This window comes from Primulina tabacum, chromosome 5 (assembly GCF_025594145.1).
Source record: "Primulina tabacum isolate GXHZ01 chromosome 5, ASM2559414v2, whole genome shotgun sequence".
NCBI classification, from domain to species: Eukaryota; Viridiplantae; Streptophyta; class Magnoliopsida; order Lamiales; family Gesneriaceae; genus Primulina; species Primulina tabacum.
The window spans coordinates 1,173,791-1,197,933 of record NC_134554.1 but is presented as its reverse complement, the minus strand read 5'-3'; the positions used below and the strand labels follow the sequence as shown (position 1 = coordinate 1,197,933).

Below are 24,143 nucleotides of genomic sequence, written 5' to 3'. Positions count from 1 at the left end.
ATTACGATTATGAAATATAAATAAAGTAATTTAAAATAAAATCCCAAAGAAATCAGATGTTAATATTTTTTAAAGAAAGTTCTAGATTAAATTTGCAGTAAAAAGGAATGGTATCTTATATTTGAAAATCAATTTATGATAAGTATGAAAAATGCTGAGAATTAACGAGATAAACAGGTGGGCACAAAAAGAAAAACCTTTGGTAATTTGCTTTTGTGGACTGTGTTAAGATATATATATATATATATATAGCTATGCCACAAATTGAGGCTTTACTATCATAACCACTAAATTCCAGGTTTTTGGTGGCAAAGTATAATAATTTTGTTAAAATTTTCTTAGTACAAAATAAAAAAATTTATATTGTTCATAAAATTATAAATGAAACAAACACATTCTACATGTATTCAGCAGAAAATTCATTCCATTCTTCTCTTGTACTGTCGACCTCATTATTTCTAATAAAAATCAAGCAGCAGGAGAAGTTCATCTGTTGCAAACTCTAGTATCGCCAGTTCATATATAGCACCAAAATTGCAATAATGAACGGCACTTATATGAAAAAGAAACTTATATTCTGTAATTCTGATAATGATCACAAATTATAACATCTTGATATGAATATGCAGAACTCCCCATCTAGTACTGCCCATTTGATGTGAGACCTTAATGCATTCATGGGATCTTGATGTTTCATACGAATTAAAGTAATATATAAAGTGATTAAAGCTTCACTTGAACATCCACAACAGTATGGATTTCCCAGCGATGCTTCATAGATTGAAACTACTTACGGAACCAACTATTCATCTGGATTAAAGATTTCAGCCGCGGGTGAAGCTCGAGGAAATTTTTTGAGTTGGTTTGATATCTACTCTCCATAAAAAACACAGCCCTCCTTTGGCGTAATCACCATTTCCTCTAATGCAGTTGCGGCCTCCAATAGATATTTCAAGAATTATTCAATTTCGGACTGGGTACCGGAGAAAAGTTGCATCTTCATGACGGTCTTAAGCTGAGACAGAGCTTCCGACCTTTCCTGGGATCGGAGGAAGCCGAAGACAGGGCACTTCGTTGAAGGTGAATGAACGGAAAAAGGGCAGTGTCATTATTTTGATTCTTCGAGATGTTGGATTTTGTGCTAGCAAACATATTGAAATTTGATAACGTGGATAAAAAAAGTTTCAAGAGGTAAATATATATAGGGCATAGATTATATATATTTTTATATATAATATATATTGTATAACTATTTTTTATTGGTAAACTGAACTTTTCGGTTATTTATAACAAATGACTCGTTTTTCACCTATCGCCTTAGGCCCCGTGAACAACAAGTACGACTCCGTTTTGAACCTGCTCTCTCTTATAATGGGGATCCCCGTTGCACCGGATATCATGCGTGGTAGCAGAAATAAAATGTTTGGTGATCTGACGCAGTGGCAAAACCTCTCTCAGTACATGAGATGTTTGGATTCATCCCAAGTCACTGGGGAAAAAAACTCACCCCATGTGATTGAAAAAAGTAATGTCTAAATTAGCATACTAAGATTAATACCCATTAAGAGTGGACTGGGCAAAGACACTTAAAACAGTCATTCCTAAGCACAAGTTCATCTGGGTTTGGGGATTAATTTCACAAAAAATGAATTAAAAGACGTAGTTCTTTTGTCATAACCCAAAAATAATTAGGTGTCGCACAAAATTCTTCCCAAATAGCATAAAATATTCCAGTTCTGGTAATTATATAAAATTTTACACCATTTTCATAATAGAGATCGATTTCAGAGTGAAAATTCTTACAAACTGATCGTTGCTCATGACATATCATCACTAACGATATACACAAACCGAATGATGAGATGCCATGAACACGATCGGATTGTAATAACTCGTATTTACCTAGATCTCCGAAACGATGGGGCGGAATGGTGAATGGCAGAGTCGGAACATTGTCTTTACCCACCATATCACATTCTTTTTAAATATATATATTTATGACTCCGACGACTCTTATGCAGTGTGGTCTTAAGTTGGCAATCTTGCTTGTTAGCCTTGCGGAAGGTCTTTATATAGATAGGGATGGTATAAGATCTTACTAGCAACGACATTGCGCTTCGTCAAAGATATTGGATTTTGTAAATTAAATGTGGCTGAGAATACGAAGATTTGGTGGTATTCAAATGAAAAGTGAAATAATTATAATTTCCCTTTGTTATTTTAGATATAATATCATAATAATAAAAAGAAAGGTGGCCAATCTTATTTTATTTATTAATATTTATTACAAAGGATTTTGTGCATGCCTCACCCGGTGTAAAACATCAGATTCAAATTATATCCAGGATACACAAACTTGATATAGATATGTTCTAGGGTTTGTTAGACTGGAATAATTTAAATGGGGCGTTATTGTTAATATCAAAAAATAATTCTAATTTGATCAATAATATATAGTCAATCGGTATTGAGAAACAAAAGTGCTAAAAATAAATATTTTCTTGTACAAAAACTTATATATATATTTTATTATTTTCATTCATTGAGAAGCTCATTCTAGTATTATTCGATGTCGTTTACTCTTACTCAAATTTTGTTGAATTTGAATTTCTGTATTACTGATTAATTTATCATGAATTTTTTTTATTATTAATGTTGTTGTTATAACTACATGATATCTCATAATAAGACCATTTTTATTGGTTATTATAATTTGAAAATCAATATAAAAAAATAATGCTTATATAAATATCAGTATTTTAAAATCGACAAAAACTTGTGTGAGACGGTCTCACAGGTCGTATTTTGTGAGACAAATTTCTTATTTAGGTCATCCATGAAAAAAAAACTTTTTTATGTTAAGATATTACTTTTTATTGTGAATATCGGTAGGGTTGACCCATCTCACAGATAAAGATTCGTAAACCGTATCATATGAGACCTGCTCTTTTTAAAATCCATCAAATTTCTATCTTGATAATAGTCTATTCCAGATGACCAAGCATATTACATGTGCCCAGCGCCCCAAATATTTTTATTTTGAAAAGCCAAATATTTTGTTATTTTTTTTTTTAAAAAAAATAAATATCATAAAACAAGAGTTGGAATTTGGCAGCAGTTTTAATACGAGAATATATTACAATTACAAAAAATAAAGGTAACTGGAGAAAAATTATATATTACAATTACAAAAAATAAAGGCAGCTGGAGAAAATTATTAATCGACAAAGATGACTAAAATTAATTTTTTTTAACATCATGTTAAGAATTTGGGTGACATATAAAATCATCCAACTCCAGAAAGATAAGGATTCGATTGTATTAAATTTTAATTCGAGTTGAAAAGTTGCCTTCTGTCGTTTAGCTGATCCAGCCAACTCCTTTAAATGACCTCTTCCACATGCAACACATTTACTGGATTATTAAATGCACAATATTTTTATTGAGCACAAAAAAAAAACACAGATATTTTTTTTCAAAGGAAGGCCATCCACACATTCGAATAATAATAAATTTACTTAAATTCGATTATATAAACTAAAAACTATTTTTTTTTTGTTGCACATATATTAATGCTACGAAATTGATAAAAAATTAAAAAATATTGTCCCTGCTTAAAAAAAATGATTATAAAAACGAACTTACCGGATAAAACACAAATCAAAATCTTTACTGAATCAAACAGAAAAATAGAGGAATATTTTGCATTTATCCTCGCAAACATCGACCAAATTCAAGAACGGTGATATAATAAATTCAAACCTGCATTATTTGTGTTTGTTTACATTCTATCAAACTATAAATTGATTATTTGAAAATTGTAGTGACCAAGAAAAGGAAAACAACAAAAAAAAATTTACGAAAAAGGTTATCTTTACCCAAATTAACAAAATTAATATATATTTTCTCCGATTTCTGCATAAAATAACGAACAAAAACTCTTTACTTGGTTTGAATTTCTTGATGGCTCGATCTAGGCAAGATATGAATCGCCACACCTTGTAAACCAGGCGGAGCATCCACCACCCATAGCATGGCCGGCGAAGCTGACACGTCCACCACCACGATTCCGCCGCCATCAGCACGGAGCACACACACTTTCCCCCGTGCCGCCGCGATTTGCTGAGCCCCTTCGAGCATTTCATTTTCCAACACCTCCGCCCACGAGTCCCTGAATTGATCGTACCTTTTCAATGATCCTTTTGATTCATCCACCAAGTATATCGTCTCCTCCTCCATCGCCGCCGCCGGACCCCGCCATCCGGCCAGCATCCCTTCCGGCATATCCTCCCAAGAATCCTTTTCAACGTCGTATATTGTACCATCCTTGGCCGCGTCTCCTTTTACGTTCACCATGCATAATTTTCCTCTCCATCCAACGGCCTCGATCGCCTCGCGACTGAACTTTCCATCTTTAAGATTCCTCATCTTTTCCCATCTCCATTCATGTTTCTCACACTGATAATCGAGGTACCACTTGTCCACAGACCTCGCAACGTCTGTGTTGTAGTGGGACCCGATCCCACTAGCAACAAAAACGGCAGCTCGTAATGCTCCGGCAGCGCACCATCGACGAGGCTTGCGAAGTGAGGGACCGTGTGTCCACTGTTTCGTGAAGGGATCGAATATTAGGGGTTTGGATAAAGCAGGCTGGAGTTGATCAGCAGTGGCAGCTAGAAGGATGAGTTTGCCGGAGACGGAGACTGATTGGATGGGAAGCTTGCGTGAAATAAATGAAGGATGTCGCAAGAGGAAGCGAAAATCCAATCCAGTTGGAGGCAGAGGCAGGTATTGCCAGTCACACGAGATGGGATCAAAGGAGCAGAACTGTAGGGAATTTGAATCCCCCGGTTGCGGTTCTGTTGATTCGAAGAGAGCGTAGAGAGAAAGAAATGGAGGAAAGGTTGGAGAGTAGATGAGGTGCCTCCAAGAATGGCAAACGGAGTAGAGAGTAATAGGTGGGACAAGAGAAAGACAGAGTTGAGATAGGTGATCGGGGAGACCAGGCAGCAGAGCCTGCTGCTGGCTGTGATGCTCTATCTTCGCCGCCGTCGGTAGGTGGAGTTTAGGCCTTTTGGCGGTGGATCTGCCGGCGGAAGTGAAGGAAGTGGTGGTCGGAAAGTCAAGAGTTGTGGTAGATAATAGAGTTCTCATCAGAGGTGAGAGAAGAGGGCCAGTTGAGTTGGAGTAGCTTTAAAGAGGAAGTCGGGTGGTTTGTGTGGGTTTTTTTTTCATGTTATTTATGTAGTTTTTTTAACTGTACAGCACTTGACTCATGCGATAAATTTGAAAGAGCGATTATGATTTATTATTCAACACATATATCATATGTTATGTTGCATGAGTGAATAACTGTGATTTATCATTCAATATATGTGTCCGTGGTGGACAATAACATTACTCCTAGAGATAACATTTACCAAATTCTTTAGATGATATGATATATTCTAAAATGGGGCCGTGGAGGGTGAGAAACTAAGGTTGGTCTATGGTGCAATTGAAGTAATATTCTTTCGCATATTTTAATATAATATGTTTAATAAATTATTTAAATTCAAAATGTTAATAACTTTTACTCAGCATACTTGGCTTGTTAGGCTTTACTTGGGATGAAGTCCAAGAAAATGTTTGGTGAAGTATAATGTATCTTTATTAAAAATTATTGAAAAATTCCGAGTCATTATATTTTGGTTCAGATATAATGTAAGGACCGAGTATTTTTAACTTAAAAATAGGTTTATGTAAAAGGTTGATATTGGAAATGAATATTTAAAATATGAGCTTTTAAATTTTTGGGTTATATACATATTATATAAATAATATTTATTTATTTTTTCCAATGAGGGGATACGCAATCCAAGTTTATCGGTCTGTGCCAAAAACTTAGGGGTAAGGGGGTGTGGACCTAGAAGCATAATATGGAAGTTTGTTTGGAAGGGAAAGCCAACAAACAAGTGGGCAATAATAATAACTTTAGGTCAAGGTTAAAAGGCAAAAGTTGGATACTAGCAGCCAGCAGTCATTCTCACTTTTAACCCTTCTTTTTCTGTGATTTATTATTCCGCCCCTTTGAGATTTTCAAAAAAGGATAATCCAATATTTATACGTGAGTGTGTCAGCATATATATATATATATATATATATATATATATATATATATATATATTGAAATATTCTATTTAACTAAAAATATAAGTTACTTGCATGACTTATGGTTAATTTTTTTATATTTATTTCTAGAAAGAAAAAAGGATACTCACTTTCACAAACTTCGGGTTCTTGTTTGAGTCTTTGAATATTTTTTGGTCTCACCCTTGTATTGACTTTTATAATTTAAAAAATATATTTTTCAAGTTATTTGACCGAAATATTGATTAAATTGTACATAATAACACGATGCTATACTTAATTTAATTATTATGTGAACAAATAATGAAATAAACATTCATTTTCAAGAAGTACTTATATCAGTCGATAATATTTGAGTAGAACAATTATAACACAATCGAATTATACACGTGTGCATATAATTAATTTTCCCAATTACATCATATTTCGGCATTTACACGTAAGCCTCAAACCACAATCAAATCAAGTTTGAAGTTACATTAGAAAAAGAAAAGCCAAAAAGTTACTTTTTTTTCTTTTTGTTTTTACATATTATTTTTTCATTTGATTTAATTTTATAAATATGCAGCCAAGCGAAAACTTAAAAACCCATGCCTAATTCGGGGAAAAGTCAGAAAATTCAAACAAATTTATTTATTTTTTATTATTAATTTTTTTAAGCAAAGGTTAAGGAAACTGCTCCATAATAATCACTATGTGCTGCACTTGATGATAGCCGAAGCACGTGGCGACGTGGAACATCACAAAATAGCAAGTCGGGGGCAACCGCGTAATTTTAACTATTCGTATGTTTGAATAAGAAAGTCGAAGTTGGACTTTTGCAATCAATTTGGTGACAAAAAAGGTTGGGTGGCCAGTCATGACAGAATAATAAATGTAAAAAAGATGTGGGGGAGACGAACAATTAAAGGTTGTATTTATATTCCCTAAATTATATTTCTTTTTCTTTTTTTTTTTTACAATGCAGGTTCTATGTTTTTGCCCTACTGATTTTGGAAGAGGTTAGTTCGGATGCGATAATATACACATAAATAAATAAAAATTGAAGAGAGGCGAGAGGGTACTTGTCTTCTCATATCTTCCACCACTTTATAATTATGAGATTAAAGAATATGCTCATGAGCGTGACGAGTTTGTTTGATTTGAATTCGATACGATGAGTTAAGGATTTTCCGATCTTTAGTTCAAAAGACTTAGATCTCACAAGTTGAAGTTAATTTTAAATATATATTTTAATAATATACGATAAAATAATGCTTTAAGCGCATGATATACAAATTATTATTATTATTATTATTATTATATAAAATTTTACGTATAGAGCTTATAGAAACATTTATAAGTTCAAATTAATGAGTAATAACCATTACCTATGCTAATGCACATGTTGTAAACTTTATGAACCGAATTCAAAGCTAGAGCCCTTCTATTAATCTTTTTATTTGGAATATTTTTTTTGTTCATAAATCAAAATTTATGCGCAAAATACTCTGCGCATGTCCAAGTAACACACAAATGCAAGATTACCTATCAACATGCTCAAATAACTTCTTGTTGCGAGCACACCAAATAGATCACACAATACAACTCGTGCCAAGAATTCGAGGTCTTGTGTCACGTCCCGAGCCTGGGTCCGCGCCTGCGTGACTTCACAATGAGTCCCCATAGGGATTACTTTGTTTTCGTTCTCGTTTTACGAAAATGATTAACTCAAGTTGCTATAAAAGTCTATTATAAACACATTTTAAATCTTTAATTTTTAAGACGTAGGACGGAGAGTATCACATCTTGTATTCGTTAAAGTACCAGGGTAGGCTTTTTTAAACCATTTAAGAATGCTCTTGAACAACTATCACGCATAACTTGATTCGAAGCGAACCACGAATTCAATACAATAAGAATTACGAAGGAGCCAAAAAAAGAGTGATTGATAGACTTATCCATAATATCACAAAATACACAATATTTTCTGTGGTGTTTTAGCTCGTGAAATTTCATTAGGGCATCTCCAAAGCTACACCATTTTGGTGCGGTCTTTCTTCTTCCAATGGGGGCTGCGCTATTTTGGCAAAATAGCGCAGCCCTACTCCCCTGTTTGCTTCTTTTTTCTTTTTTATTTTATTTGTATTTATTATAAAAATTTGTATTAAAAATTATAAATATTATTTAAATAATAATATAATATTTATTTTATTATTATAATAATTAGATATTTAATTATATAAATTTAAAAATAATAATTGTTGATTTTTAAAATATTTATTTATTTATGTTAATTATTATTAATTAATGACTAATTTGATTTAATGATTTATAATTAATATAATTTTAATACAAATGCAAAAAATTTAATATAACAATACAATTCATAAATAAATTGAAAAAGATAATCGAAATACAAATACAATTCGAAACACATAATTCAAATACAAATACAAAGACTTGAAGTAAATGAGTTGGAGATAAAATGAATATATCGAGAATATTCTTTTTGGTGTAAGATTTAAAGTAAATGTGTTGGAGATGAATGTTGTATTTGATGCAGAAATTGCACTATTTTAATATAAAATTTACGCCAAAATAGATTTTGTAGTTGAATATGAATTAGATTACGTCAGTGTGCAAGAAAAGTCAAGTTTGGTGTCAAATCTTCTCATTTATTAAACATCCCCATCACCATTCATCGCCCCCTTGCCCAGATTTTGGTTTTCCCCTATGCTATTCAAAATTTCACCTTATTTTTTAAATGTGCATTGACTTTTATTTAGAAACATAAACACTTTTTTTTAATTATTTGTTTATTTAAATTCACAAGGACAGCGTGCCCTTTTCCCTATTCGAAATCAACGACTGAAAAGTCAGAGCCCGAAAATTCGAGTTATGGATTAGATTAATATTTAGTGTAATTAGTTGTTTATTTTGAAATAATTATAAATAATTAGATTTGGCCCCCAACGTATGAATTTCTGAGGATCTCAAAATTTTAATGGAGGAAGGCCCACGTTGATAACCTAAATCTCCTAAGAAATTATAGAAGTGCAGTCAATATATAAGATGTCTCACGGTCTGCGGTAAATCTACATAGTGTTGAAGCTCGGAAGATGTTTGAAACGAGAGAAGAAAAACATAACCTTGCAAGTGGACAAAGCGATAGAATTTTAAATTAATTTGATTGATTTGATGAATATATTTTAGATGTATTTAAATTCCACATTTTTATTAGTTTAGGCCAATATAATAATAATTGTAATGAATTTCAAATCTATTTTCCAAATCTTTTCTTAATCAAATTTTCATTTAAATTAAATTATTTCATTCACGCAAAACTAGGGCTGAGAAAAAATAACGAAATTTCGATATACCGTGCATACCATATCGAAATATACCGCATATATCGATATTAACGGGACACCGAAAATTTCGGTTATACTGTACCGAAATTTTCGGCATCGGTATGTGTTTTTGAAATGTTCGGTAATTCGGTATAAACCGAAATACCGAAAAATTATTATAATAAAATTATTTTGTTGTGATTGTGATGAGATTAACAATTTTTTTAAAAAATTTCGGTATAGACGGTATTATACTGATTTCGTATCGAAATTACGGTATATCGAATTTTTTTGGTAAGAACGGTATGTAATTTATGTCATACCGAAATTTCGGTATACCGACATGACGGTACGATATCGATATATTCATTATTCGGTACCGAAAAATTTCGGTACGGTGTACGGTATTATTAAAAAAAATCGGCACACCGTACCGAACCAGGCCTACGCAAAACCTATAATTTTTAAAATTAGTTGAAGTGCCAAAACAAGACAGCAATATAGACCAAAAAATAAAGAATAAATGGTAGAGACAAGAGGAAGGAATCAAGTGTACCCCTCTTTTCGGGCTCACTTATTTATTCATCTTCTCATTGAATTTTCACCATCAATCAACTTATTCTTTGTCTCCAAATCCCAAAAATTTTTTGTCGAAATATATTATACTCGGTGATTTATTGTATCAATAAAAAAAATTCAAGAATTTTAGATTAAAAAAAACTCTCATATATTTTTATTATTATGAACAACATCATGAGATTGTACCAGCCATTGTTTCAGGAAAACGATTGTACCAAACATATTGTAGTCCACAAATTCCAAGTTGGTTTCCGTGCTTAGGCGTGATTTCCGCATGAAATTAATTATTGATTATTAATAACAATGAACAAACAAGTCTCCCGGCCAAATAAATATATTTTCTAAAAAAGTATATATTGTTATTTACTAAAACAAGATGTCTCACTTGCTTCCAATATTCGCCTTTTGATTAGATTGGATTTCCAATAATTGATAATTTTAATTTAATATTGGAGATTTTAAAATTTAAACGTAGAGGCATCCAAGACTCCGCGAATTGGCTGAATCCCGTACGACGAACGTCATCTGTTTCTCCTCATGTGTGTGTGTGTGGGTGGGTATATATATATATATATATATTATTAATAAAATAAATCCTATGTGACTAGGAACTTTCCTCGTTTTCCTAAAATATATGTCAAATAAGGTAGGTAAAAACTTGTGTGAGACGGTCTCACGGATCGTATTTTGTGAGACATATATATCTTATTTGGATTATTCATGAAAAATAATACTTTTTATTGTGAATATCGGTAGGGTTGACCTGTCTCACAGATAATGATTCGTGAAAACATCTCACAAGAGACTTACTCAATAATTTATTTAGTTTTTATTAAATTTGAATTTATAACCACGCTTAAAGACTAGTTAATTGTGACAAGTTTGTAATTTTCAGGGAATATATGATAATTTTCATACCAAAAACGCCCAAAATATCAAATTTTATGAATTTTGTTACGTTGTACCATGATCCAAACGATAAATGGAATCCAGATAAATTTGGTATATCTTTAATTTCTAATATTTTTTTATAGAGACTGTAAAATAAATATCTTTTGAGTTAGGTTTTAAGTTAGCGAAATTTGGGAATTGACTATTCAAAATATTATTTTAGCAAGATTGATTTATTCACCGCAATTTGTCTCTGTCACTGTGGTTTTAAGCGTAAAATCCAAGAATGATACGACAGAGGTTAAGATGAAAAGTTCCATTTGTCGTGTTCTGTGATTCGGGGACTTGCCTTCACATGTCGCCCATAACGCGCCTTTTTGTCTTCTTATTACAAGAATTGAGATCTTAAATTCTTCACTTTATAATTTAAAATTTTGTATAATATATGGCTACTGGAAACAGTGAGAAAAAAAAATTTGTAGATAAATTTTGTGCATTAATATGTGAATTAGTGACATATTACATGTTGGAAAATTTTGGAGAAAAAAAAAGTATCCCAACATATATCCTGACCCACACACACATGAGTATGTCTCATGTATAGTAAAAAAAATATATTTTTAAAATAAAATATTTTTTACTCAAATATACGTATATTACGCATATGTTTTTGATATAAAAAATAATAATTTTCACTCAAATCAACTTATATACACAATATTTTTTATAACACAACTAATAAAAAAATGATATTTTTGTAGCGAAAAATATACTTTACATATAAAACAATAATTTTCAAATAATATTTTTTTATGGATCGGGTCAAATTTAAAATCACTTGTAAGACGGTCTTACGTAGATTTTGTGTGTGAGTATGTGTATATACTTGTAAGCTATGCGTTGGTATGTATAAACCTAGAACGCAAACTATTTATGTAAAACGGGAATTAAAATTGTCACGCGGGGCAGATGCAATGGACGTACGAGTGGATCAAAACATACATGAATTAAATCAATTAAAGAATGCCAACCAGGTGTTCGGTTTCCAACACACAAATTAAAGAGAGAGGAAATTATTTAAATTATAAAATAATAATAAATGGTAAGGCAATTAATGTTGGGAACTTTGAATGAGGTCTACGAAAAAAGGACACCCGATACCTTTTCGAAATAAATAAAACATGGGCATGTTGCCTTCATCTTTCCATTAAGTCATTTTTCACTTTTGCATCAAAAAAATTATTATATATATAAAATATTTAAATTTTTATTCGTTTCGTCGTGGTGGGATCAGTGGGGATCTACTACTTGAGGAACCTCTCCATCACACTGTGAGTTGTAAAGTTTGTGAAGACTTTTGACAACTTTATATACAAAGTTTTAATGATATTTTAGGAAAAGGAAAAAATTCCGATATTTATCCTCTTTAATAATCAATATACTGTTGCTTGAACGCTTCTTTACCAAGTGAGATGGGGAGGTTTTAGGCTTGCTGAAGTAAAATGTTTTTTTTTTTTTTTGACGAAAATGAAAAAAAAAGAAGAAGAAAAAGGAAAAGAAAAGCCAAAAGTACATATTCATTTGTAATGACAATTTGTCATGCGTGGAATGAAATGATTAAATTTATGAATTTATGCATAGTTTGGTATACATGATAGAATAAACACGTGATATATAATATAAGGATAAGTTAATGATAAATAAAATGTATGATATTATATTTAATGTTTGGTATGATTTAATAAGAGTGATTAAATTTATATATTAGATTGCAATTATAAAATCAACCTTATCATAAATTTTATAATTTTAAAATTGTTGCTTGAGTTCGTATTTCTTATATTTTCATGCACCTACGGTGCTTGCATGATTGATCTATTTTTACCTAATTTTATATATTATATAATATGATAATTGAGTCCTTGATTTTGTGAGTCAAGGCAAATATCAATTTTTAATGTTAATCGAATAATATTAATATTTTTATTGAGATTTATAAAAATCATTTATGTAATTATCTCGAGTTCATTTATATAACTATCGTATTATTTAAAATATAAAAATAAATAAAAATATTTATTTGATTTTAATTTCTACCTAGTAGCAAAGATTTATAAAAATCATTTATATATTTATCATCTAGTGATACTAATTTAGAACTTGATCATATATAGGGTTTATGATTTTTATATATTGAGGAAAATCAAGTCATTTGTGGTATTTTTTTTTTATCATTAAATTAACATTACATATCTCATAAAAAAGATATTTTATCCTTGCAAAAAATTATTTATCACGGGCCCATGATCTTTCTAAAAAGGTACCAAACGATTATGAACTTTCTTAAAAGGTACCAAACGTGGGACAATGAGGATTATTTATCAATCACTCTCTTATCCAGTATACCAAATTATACCTTAGATGATTGTCTTGGGGGGAGAGATGGGGTGATTTCTTTTTATTTATTTATTATTATTATTTATGAATAATTTGTCCTTGTTTTATTCAGATATCATTTGTTAAAAATTATCTTTGTTTTTTTCCGAAATATAGGTTACATTTACTTGTCCATCAGATACCCTAATGGGCCGGCTTGGTTGTGGAGTTGTAGGCTTGACACAAACCCAAAGTAGAGGCCTGCTTAATTGATTCACGGGCCTATCAATTGTCGCCCACACGTTGTTCCTGCACCGTCGGAGTGAGCAGTCTCATCTTTGCAGTCTGAAATCTGAATCATCGTGGTAAGGGAGATTAAAGTAGACAACGCCAGAAGTTTGACAATCTTCGGTACTTCGTGTTACATTTTCTCTTAAACTGAATTTTACCAAGTTAATAATTACGGAAGACGAACAAAGGAAAATGGGCGGAACAGAAGAAATTCTGACGGAGCTTCTCGGCATTGAAATGGAGCTTCAGGATGTTGAAGGTTTGATTTTTGATATTTTGAATTTTTTTTGCTTTGCTTTTAAATTGGGCTATGCCTCTGCTGATCCTTTTTTATTTTCTAAAGATGAAGAAATATCTATATGATTCATAGTGTAAAACGAAAAGGAGTGTTCTTTTCCTAATAATGATAAGTTATTGAGTATCGAATGCATAAAGTGTGTTTGTATCTTGGTTAATATGCACATGTGTTGCGCGAGTTATATGCTAAAAGCTGGAACATCTATGTCCTGAATTAACCTATCCCTCTTCCTGTTCAGTGTTGAGACCTTCCTTGTTTAAGACTTTGCCTGAGCTTGAACTATCGCGACCACGGTGGAATCTTTTCGCTTGTACTCCCAGTTGTCGCTGCTCGTGGAATGATTTGAACACACATTTCAAATGGTTTATGGTGAAATTTATCGCTTTTCTATGTCATGTGCGTTTGCTTCGACAGAACGCAACAGCATGGCGAGAGAATCTTTTTTTGAAAATTCATTTGTAATTGACAATCCATATTTCCACTCCAAACTCATTACATGGCCCTGGCGTGTTTTGGCCCCTCCCCCAATTATGAGGAGATGGCTTTGGAACTGTCCTGGTCATTCTTGTAGGTATTACGCCAGTGATATTTTGAATACTTTATCCGCGTAGTTATTTTTAAGTGTTCATAGTTTGATAGAATATCATTGGTTGAATATTAACTAATAGTTTGTAAGTTTTATTTATGAGCTATTGCTGTCTTCTCCAGAGCAAATAAAGGTATTGCTCAATCAACAGGAAATGCTGCATGAGAGACAGACTGAGCTTAAAGCCCTTTTGGAACAAAGTGAATCATCTACAAGTCACGGTGGTGATGAAACTACTGTTTCTGTTGAGAATTGGTCTGGACCATTTGAATGGGATCACCAAGCTGATGATGTTAGGTTTAATGTATTTGGCATATCTTCTTATCGTGCAAATCAGCGAGAGGTTTGTGTTGTTCTTGATGTTCTGAAAAATTATTGTATCTTAAGCTATAAGCTTCAAGAAACTCTTTAGGGAAACTCCTATTGCTTAATTGGCAACCACCAACTCGTCTCTGCATTGTCATTTATAGTTTTATGAAAGTACTGTTGTGAATTTATGAGTATTCTAATTGATGCTTTTGTTTTATTTCCTGTGAAATAAATGCTAAAAGAAGCCAAGAATATTATGTATGCTACGTAGCTCGCGAGTCTTGAGAAAATTTCTCATCATGTTGTCATATGAGCTTGGTTGGTTGCTCTACCACATTTCCTGTATACTATTCTGAGCCCAGCTGATATTTGTTAAAATGGAAACAAAAATTAGAACAGATGGTTGCTCTATCCATTTTTCCACTTGCTTGAGCTATGGTGTAATAGATCAACACGTGCTCTTCTAATGTATGGCCTCTGATAAACTTGATCATATTCATTACAATAGTTATTTGCTGTTGTTTCCAAGTGCATCTTACACATATATATTCTCTGACTTTATTCTGCTCTGCATACACGAGAATTTTGAGGCAGTTTCTAGGTCATCGCAGAAGCAAAGCTATATGCCAAAATCCGTCTTATGCATTGCCAAAACTACTAATGAGATAGAGGGCAAAGAACTTATCTGAACATTTCCAAACTCAAATTTTACTAGGAGCTAGCTGGATTACCTGCCTGTTCATTTATATCAACTAAAGAGATTCCCTTGGATTTATTTCAAAGTTAATGCTTTTGGTATTCTTTTTGTTGGTCACAGTGCTTGAGTAATTTTTTAAAATCTTTGAATGTAGGTAACATAACTTATCTTATCTTGTAAGCAAACTACATAAATCTGCAACTTTCCCTGTTTCAATGCATCTCTTGTTAAGCTCTTTTTTTTCCTATAATTGAAACACCTTTGGCTCCAGTTTGGTCTATTTGAATAGGTGGATTATTGTTTATGATTTTTTCCCCACGCGTTCATAATTATAATTCCATGCTTTGATGACGTGATCCAATCACAGCTAATCAGTTTTTATGAACAGATTATCAACGCAGTCATGTCTGGGAGAGATGCTTTAGTTATCATGGCAGCTGGTGGTGGCAAGAGTCTGTGCTACCAACTTCCAGCAATCCTTAGAAAGGGTGTGGCTCTTGTAGTCAGTCCTTTGCTGTCTCTTATTCAAGATCAGGTAGGAGGCTCATCAGTTCAGGCTACTTTTGCCACATGCAAACTCAATCTATGTTTTTTCCCTTTTTCCAGGTTATGGGCCTGGCTGCTTTAGGCTTACAAGCTTTTATGTTGACATCAACAACAAACAAGGATGACGAGAAGTTCATATACAAAGCTCTTGAAAAGGGGGAAGGAGAGCTCAAGATATTATATGTCACACCGGAAAAGATATCAAAAAGCAAGAGATTTATGTCCAAGTTGGAAAAGTGCCATCATGCTGGTCGCCTCTCTCTAATTTCCATTGATGTAAGAATGTGACACAATTCTCTAAACTCTATATGGCACACATACCGAAATACAATCTCCTTCCTTTGCAGTGAAGTCTTTGAATAATCTTGTAAATTTTGGTTGCACGTTCATATCATCAGGTTTTGTTTCTTTTGAGCTCCTGGAGGTGGAAACTTGTTTCATATGTAAAATAAACTCCATACCAAACCAAAAGATTAGATTCACGTAGTTTCATGTTTCCTTTTAAATTGAAATGTGTCATAAATCCTTATCAGTGTTAAGTTATTATTTTGCTATAAAGTGGAAATAAAGTCTTGAGAGTTAGATAATCAGACCAGGCACTTTCCATGGGTGGAGTGATGTTGGTCCATCCATGAAATTGCTAGGATGTGGTCACAGATTGACCAAACTATATGCCTCATCAAAGGGAAAAGAATTTGAAAGAGTCAAGGCCAATTAATTTATTGACATTTACTTCCTAGGTAAATATTCGTTTCCCTTGTCTTAAGACTTGCATATAGCTACATGGGCTTTTTAGATTAAAAATTGCTGAATTCTGTGCTTCTAGTGATCATTCCATAACAATTATGGAGGGAAAGTGCAAATAATTTTCGGGCGTATCTACTTGTTAAATTTGTTTACGCTCTTGGACTATTTGACCATGCTAAAGAGTTTCTGGAGAATCAGAAACATACTTTGCGTACTTGTAGATGTTATCGTCCTCGTGTAGCTATCGGATAAGCTGGGCTTAGACTTGTAGAGTGGGCCATGTCAACAAATTGAATGAGAGGCCGGTATCAATGAAAGAGGGCAGTTTGTAATTTGGATGCAAGCGAGTGGCAACTTCTGCGAATAACTCCCTTGCAGCACTGCAGTACTAAATTGAGTCGAATTTGTTTATTGTTGTGTTAGTCTCAAGCACGAGCTATAAATTTTTAGTATTTTAAAAAAATTTCAATATTATTCACAATCTTCTTTATCCTTAATTAATATATAAAATACATGTTTTGATGACTAATTTTATAAAGCCGAAAGATTATTTATGATGTCCAACCGAGCTTGGCCTGAGCTCGATTGATATCATAGATCAAACTTGATGAGCCGCCAGTTCCTGTAATGCATGTGGTCCTTATTTGATATTGAACGTTTACTTTCACAGGCTAGTCATTTATGCGAGTGATGTCTGAAGCTATCCTATCTCTTTTTTTGTTTCCCGTGAATAGCAATATGTACAAGAGCGTTTTGGGGGACGAATCAACCATACCTTCAGCTTAAACAATTATGTTGAATTCTCTTCCTTTTCCTGTCAACACATATTCACTTTTCAGCGGTTCCAATTGCTACAAAATAAGTTAACCATTTAAATTATGCTTTTATTTCTTCAAATGCTTTGCAGGAGGCACATTGTTGTAGTCAGTGGGGCCATGATTTTCGTCCCGACTACAGGAATCTTGGTATATTAAAGACTCAGTTTCCTGATGTTCCTATTGTTGCTTTAACGGTATGTCATGCTACTTGATGATACATTTCCTTCACCAGCAGACTCAAACTTTAGTTCTACAGGATTTAACTCATATTTGTTTCTAGGCAACAGCTACAAAGAAAGTACAAGAAGATCTAATGAACATGCTACATATTTCGAAAAGCATTAAATTTGTTAGCTCTGTGAACAGGCCCAATCTCTTTTATTTGGTATTACTTTCATTAGTTTCTCGTCCAAGATATTATGAACTTTATTAGTTTGTATTTTAAAATTCGGTACTTTCCGCTGCTTGTTCATGCTTTGAAACTTGTGATGTACTTTGCAGGTACGAGAAAAATCGTCAGTTGGAAAGACAGTCATTGATGATATAGCTGAATACATACAAACGTCATATCCAACTAATGAATCTGGAATAGTGTATTGCTTTTCCAGAAAAGAGTGTGAACAGGTGCAGTTCTCTTTCCCTGCTTGACTTAATCATCAATGTTCATCAAATAATGGAGCGTGTCTATGTGAAAGTGATGCTGTGAAAGAGGGGATTTGGGGAAGGGGGTATTAACATTTTGGCTGGGGCCGTGATAAGAAGATAACTGATAGCAGGTATAATTATGGATGTGTAAAATGTGTAGTCTGAAAGTTCTAGGACATACATGAATGGCCATGTTGCTCAAGATGTTGCCTATATCTGACGCCCAATCAAGACTTAGAAGATAACTAATGGTAGGTAAAATTATGGATGTGAAAATTGTGTAGTCTGAAATTTGTAGCACATATTTGAATGGTCATGTTGCTCAAGTTGTTCCCTAATGGCTGATGCCCAGTCAAGACTCAAAAGTGAAAAATAAATATATTACGTTTATTGCTAATTATGTTCCGTGGGTTGGCGTAGTTGGATGACCCTGAAATTTTTTTAAGTTAGAAATTTGCCATTGAATGCCACAAATGTAGGTTGCAAAAGAATTGCAGGATAGGGGGATTTCAGCTGATTTTTATCATGCAGATATGGACGTGCATGCTCGTGAAAAAGTTCATATGAGGTACAAGTTTGCCAATTAATTGCTCATATCAATGGAATTCTGACAAATTCTGCCTGTTTAATTATGTCTGCAAGAATATTAAACTGAAGCGAGCAGAAAGACATTGTGCCGATACTCTAATCTAAAGACTACTAATATTATGTGATTTTAATTTGGCTTGAATAGTTCATTTAGGTTTCAGTATCTTTGAAATTGCTTGCTTTCCAATTTTTCGAAAGGCTGGTGTTGCCATGATAATATGTCTTTGCTGAAATGGGCTTATCACATGGTTTGGTGTCATAGGTGGAGCAATGCCAAGTTACAAGTCATTGTTGGTACGGTATGTAAAGGAGTTTTTTTTATATTATTCCGGTATTATAAGGTCAAATAATCATCGGAGATTGTTTCTTGCAGGTGGCATTTGGAATGGGAATCAATAAACCAGATGGTCAGGAACTCTTAGTTACTTTCTAGTTCTTTTCAATACTCATTTGAACCTCTATTCAGAAATCGTCTGATATCTGTGATAATTCATATTTATGGAAATAAGTTATTTATTAGGTACATAAAATGGTTTGTTGTTTATCAACTAAAATAAATCTGACTGGCATAGAGGTCCAACAGTTGTCATAATCTTTGCAATCTGTAACTGACTATAACACTGTCTCAGTTCGTATCAGATAGTATTTAGCTTTTTATATTTTTATTATGGAGTGTTTTTTGTTTTGACCATTTGCAATCATAATGCCTGGTTACAGTCAGATTTGTCATTCATCACAGCTTAAGCAAATCAATGGAGACATATTATCAGGTTGGTGTTCTCTTGAGGCTTGAAACTAAATGATTTTTTTCATTATAGTTTTTATAATTTCTTCGATTGCAGGAGAGTGGGCGAGCCGGAAGAGATGGGCTTCCTTCTGAATGTTTGCTGTACTTTAGACCTGCTGATGTGTCTAGGCAGGTTGTTTTCTTTTAACCGATTATTACGTTAATTTTACAGCTAAATCAATATCGTGAATCTTGAGTCCATTCTTTTCTGCAGAGTTCAATGGTCTTCTATGAAAATTCTGGGTTGCCAAATCTCTACGACATTGTAAAGTATTGTCTGGTAATGGTTGTTTTATTCTCAATAAACCATATTCTTCCCTTTCCCTATTAAAATTCTTTTGGATGAATAAAACGTGCGTTTAGAGAATAGTTGTTTAAAAACTTTGGTACTGAGATTTTTATCTCAATCATTTATCTGTATTCTTGTATTGATCTGCGGGAATAATTTTCATCCGTGGATAAACATTGTTGAATTGCTACCTTCTTCTGTTTTCATCTCCTATTATCTGTTGCATCCGTGAATATCTATACCTGAAGCAAAAATGAATCTAAAATGTGAATATACTTAGTGAATAACTTGATTGATTTAGAAATTTGAAGCCGAAAAGAATGATTTTGCATGAACTACGGAACCCAACCTGAAGTGAATGTGAATTTTTTTCTTCTACTAAGTGAATAACTTCACTAATTAGACATTTGAGTTCTAATCAAATAAAAATATATAATTTTGCATGGACAAATGAAATCAGGGTTCAATTCATTGTGATTTTTCATTACAATAACTTGTCTACTGTTGACAAGTTATTAGTTTTCGCCTCAGCTTTCATTCTTATCATGTAGTCTAAAAGGCAGTGTCGTCGGGGTGCTTTCTTCAGACATTTTGCCGAGCCTCTACGAGACTGTAATGGTACGACTTCATGCTGGCCACTCTTTAAGATAAATATTTTACTTTTTCTGCTTTCTTTAACAAACTGACCTTTATTTTTGTTCTATCTCAGGGATGTGTGATAACTGTGTTTCTAATACAGAAATTAAGGAATTGGATGTCTCTGGTATAATACACTGAATTGGTTTTCTGAATCAAATTTCTTATGATTTTATTTAATAGGTTAAGTTCTTATGAACAAAGCTTATTCATAACTAAGAACTAACCCACTTCAAAGAGTAACCAAGACTTCTATGGCGTAATGAACGAAATTCTTGGTGGTCATCTAGTGTTACCTTTACGCATCCCTGCTCATTTAACTTAATTCTTCTTCGGTGTAGCAGAACAATACTCTATTATTTGCATAAGTAGGAAGCAAATGTAGTCTTACAGTTGATGTGATATCAGGTCACACAAAACATATGGTATCATTATTGCAAGAAACGCAAGAGAATGACCAGAGACTGACAATGCTGCAATTGGTTGACAAGATGAAGATCAAAAATAAGAATTCAAGTTAGTTCTACGGCTGGTAGCTTGATATATAATGTTATCTGTATGGTCTCAAGTGGAGATAAGATGATTCCCTTACCCCTGACAAATTACGAACTGATTTGACAATGCGATTTTCTAGCATTTTTAACACTTGGTTATCTATACAATCCATATCTATAGATTCTTTATCACAAACTTTTTAAGGAAATAATTTGAAATGATGGTCACTATAAGTTGGAATTTTATCGATGTAACTTTAAAATCCTACATTCTTTGCACTTTATTTATCATAAACTAAACTGCAGTCGTGACGGGGTTCCATAAATCCTCACAATTCTTTTATAGATTTTTGTTAGTCTAGGTCTCCTGAAGGGAACTAAGAGAAACCTTGAATAGGGACTAGAAATCGTATCAATATAATCTTAAATTTCTAATTAAACCTCATAATTACACAAGAAGGAAGCCACGTCCATGGAATTACTCTGTTGTGTTTGTCCTTAACTTCTTTTTTACGTCACTATCTTTAGAAATTTCTTATGCATGAACTGACTTATAGACCCTTTCCTTTAATTCCCATCAAAGCTTGTAGATTTTAGCTATGCTAATTAAGAACTTAGGTTGTATTTGAATTGATTATTTGAAGATAGGGATTTCAAATCCACAAATCAAATCATTTGGTTTGTTTAGGCAAAACCACTTGACAATGAATTTCAAATCGCAAATAGTTATTTTTTCAGTTATTGCCGTGAATTTCAAATTTATCTTAAATACGAAATCATTTCAAATTCTCCACTCAAAGAGTTCTTCAAATCCAAATCCTTCGATCGAAATGCAACCTTAGAGTAATATGCTTTGTAAGGTGCATTGTTAATAGTTCTGTCCCAAGATACCGAGTGACATTTACTTTACCCTGCCTTCGACCAACAAAGAATAACATTGTCAAGAAAAAAGTTAAGATGTTTGGCAAAAAAGGTTTTGTTAATAGTGTTGCTAAGAGTTTGAATTTCATCATTTTTAATTACGTGCTGCTTAGCGTCAATGCTTGAGTTCTGCATGATATGCATTATTTTGGTCTTTACGCAGATCCTGAGCTGAAAAAGGAGGAATTGGAACAGCTTGTAATTCAGCTCATAGTGGATAGGGTTTTGGTAAGACTTCCAGTATTCTTTACTATATAAGCTACCTTCCATTGTTTCTTCACATCTTCTTTTTCGTCTGAAACTTGGCTTTCACTACATCTTGTCACTACGTTAAAAAGCACTGGATGGTCGGCATCTGTTCTATATTGTGATATTTGGCTGCCAAACTACACGTAAATAATTGCTTAATTAAGAACATAAAAAATAAAAACAGGTCAAACAACTACGACACAAAAGCCAATTTTACGTCCACTGTTAATCACGGAAGATAATACTTACCTGGCAAACTTGAAAGTGGTTGCTGCTGGTTTGTTAGAAGCTAAAATAGATAATTCTATCTAGAGCCTTCTTCTCAACTTTTTATTGTGGGATTGTTGTCTCCTTTTCTCATGCAGAAAGAAGAATTTCAGCATACTGCTTATACCACAAATGCTTATGTGACCGTAGGGCCATTTGCAAAGCAAGTCTTGCATGGTAACGGTGCTCCATTCTCAATAATAACAGTACATACAGAGTCAATATGCTAATATTATTTGCAGAATGTGATACTTGATCATTTTGTTTAGTTATGAAGGTAGTATATGCATCATCGGCTTCAGTTCTTTGTTGCCACTATATTCATATACAAAAAATTTTGTTAACTGGGCAACCTTTTCCCATTCAAACTCTACTGAAGAAGTAAAACTCTTTTTTTCCCAGAAAGTAATAATATTTCATCTCCGATGATTCTTTTAACACGAGTTAAAAATCCTAGCCGGCTGCTGAATGTCACTATTTTCATATATTTATGTACTATTTTGTTGCAGATACAAGATTTATGAGGGGGTGACAGGTCAATTTACTGTGTAGGTGGACGAAACCTAGATGTTTAGAAAAACTACATATAAAATTAGATTCGTATTTTGCCAGGTCTGTCCGCTAATGATTCATGCAGACATACTTCAAGATTGTGAATATTATGTTAAATTTAGAACGTGATACACTGCAGAGGATGCAAAAACATCTAGCCTAAAAGCCAGGTGCTATACTATTATGGAGATAATGCTGTCTGTGAGATTGTGTAGTGTTGTGATCTACGACATTTATCCTTCCACTTTCAGGAAAGAAGATAGTGAAACTAGAAGTTTATAGCGGACAGAGAAATAGCTTACCAAATTCAAAAACTTCAAAGCGGGGGAAATCTCATGGACTGGAAGTTAAGCTCGATGATCTAAGGAAAGAACTCGCGTCAACTGAAGGAGGAATCTTTCCTCATTCAGTTTTATCCACTCAGCAAATAGACAAACTGAGCGCCAAGAAACCAAAATCTACAGAAGAGGTTTGATTCCAAATGCATGATCAAAAGATGTCATTCTGATTTTCTGAGAAAATGGATTGTCCTAAAGCTGTTGTTGGTTCCATTTATTTTTGCAGATGGAGTCGATTATCGGGAAGTTGAAAACCGAGAAATACGGGAGAAGAATTATTGAAGAAATTAAGAAGTATGAATCCAACCAGCGGTTGGATGATGAATCAACAGGCAGACCTGGTAAGAAGTTGAAGACAAAGAAACCTTTTATTGTTGTAGAGAGCAGTGAAGATGAAGTATGAAACTAGGCTCATTTTAAGGCCAAGCCCATTTTAGGACTTACTTTAAATCCCGGTTGTAAAATGAATTCAAACCTCTTTTTGGACAACTAAGATTTATTTAGGAACGTTATTTTGCTAAACTTACATTGTTTTGATTAAGTTAAGACGTTAAATTACTAGTATTCACAAATAAGCAGCAAAATTATTCGAGTAAAATCAACTCATAATTGGGAGCATGCGGCTTTCATTTCAGAATGTGGTAGTTTTTGGTAAGTAACGGTTATGATATCTGGATATTGTATCGTTTGGATGTTTTGAAAATAATTAACAGATAATATTAAATTATCGAATATTTTTAGGATTAAATAGAAATAATTGTCAAATGTCAATAAATCA

General features: G+C 33.0%; 2 protein-coding genes across 8 annotated transcripts; one reads left to right on the top strand and one right to left on the bottom strand.

Annotated features, from left to right (window-relative positions):
* Nucleotides 1–3,746: 3,746 nt before the first annotated feature.
* Nucleotides 3,747–5,229, bottom strand: LOC142545259 (F-box/kelch-repeat protein SKIP25-like). The gene has a single exon (XM_075652330.1). It carries the CDS (start codon nucleotides 5,152–5,154, stop codon nucleotides 3,943–3,945), a length of 1,212 nt encoding a protein of 403 aa, XP_075508445.1. The 5' UTR covers nucleotides 5,155–5,229; the 3' UTR covers nucleotides 3,747–3,942.
* An 8,320-nt stretch (nucleotides 5,230–13,549) lies between these two features.
* On the top strand, nucleotides 13,550–23,906 carry LOC142545257 (ATP-dependent DNA helicase Q-like 2). Of its 7 annotated transcripts, none has more exons than XR_012820247.1 (20): nucleotides 13,550–13,857; nucleotides 14,605–14,825; nucleotides 15,877–16,023; nucleotides 16,095–16,310; nucleotides 17,689–17,793; nucleotides 17,880–17,984; nucleotides 18,101–18,223; nucleotides 18,724–18,812; nucleotides 19,095–19,131; nucleotides 19,206–19,239; nucleotides 19,550–19,602; nucleotides 19,675–19,752; nucleotides 19,834–19,899; nucleotides 20,460–20,526; nucleotides 20,618–20,671; nucleotides 20,953–21,060; nucleotides 22,123–22,187; nucleotides 22,574–22,652; nucleotides 23,088–23,197; nucleotides 23,279–23,444. XR_012820247.1 is itself a non-coding variant. In XM_075652325.1 (20 exons), exons 1-20 carry the CDS (start codon nucleotides 13,791–13,793, stop codon nucleotides 23,766–23,768), a joined length of 2,055 nt encoding a protein of 684 aa, XP_075508440.1. In that variant the 5' UTR covers nucleotides 13,569–13,790; the 3' UTR covers nucleotides 23,769–23,906. The 7 variants fall into 7 exon arrangements, 6 of the variants coding, with proteins under 6 accessions (XP_075508443.1, XP_075508444.1, XP_075508442.1 ...); XM_075652325.1 differs by lacking the exon at nucleotides 23,088–23,197 and adding an exon at nucleotides 23,592–23,906 and having other exon boundaries at nucleotides 13,569–13,857; nucleotides 17,689–17,746; nucleotides 17,887–17,984; nucleotides 23,279–23,496; XM_075652326.1 differs by lacking the exon at nucleotides 23,088–23,197 and adding an exon at nucleotides 23,592–23,906 and having other exon boundaries at nucleotides 13,571–13,857; nucleotides 14,634–14,825; nucleotides 23,279–23,496.
* The last annotated feature ends 237 nt before the right edge of the window (nucleotides 23,907–24,143 follow it).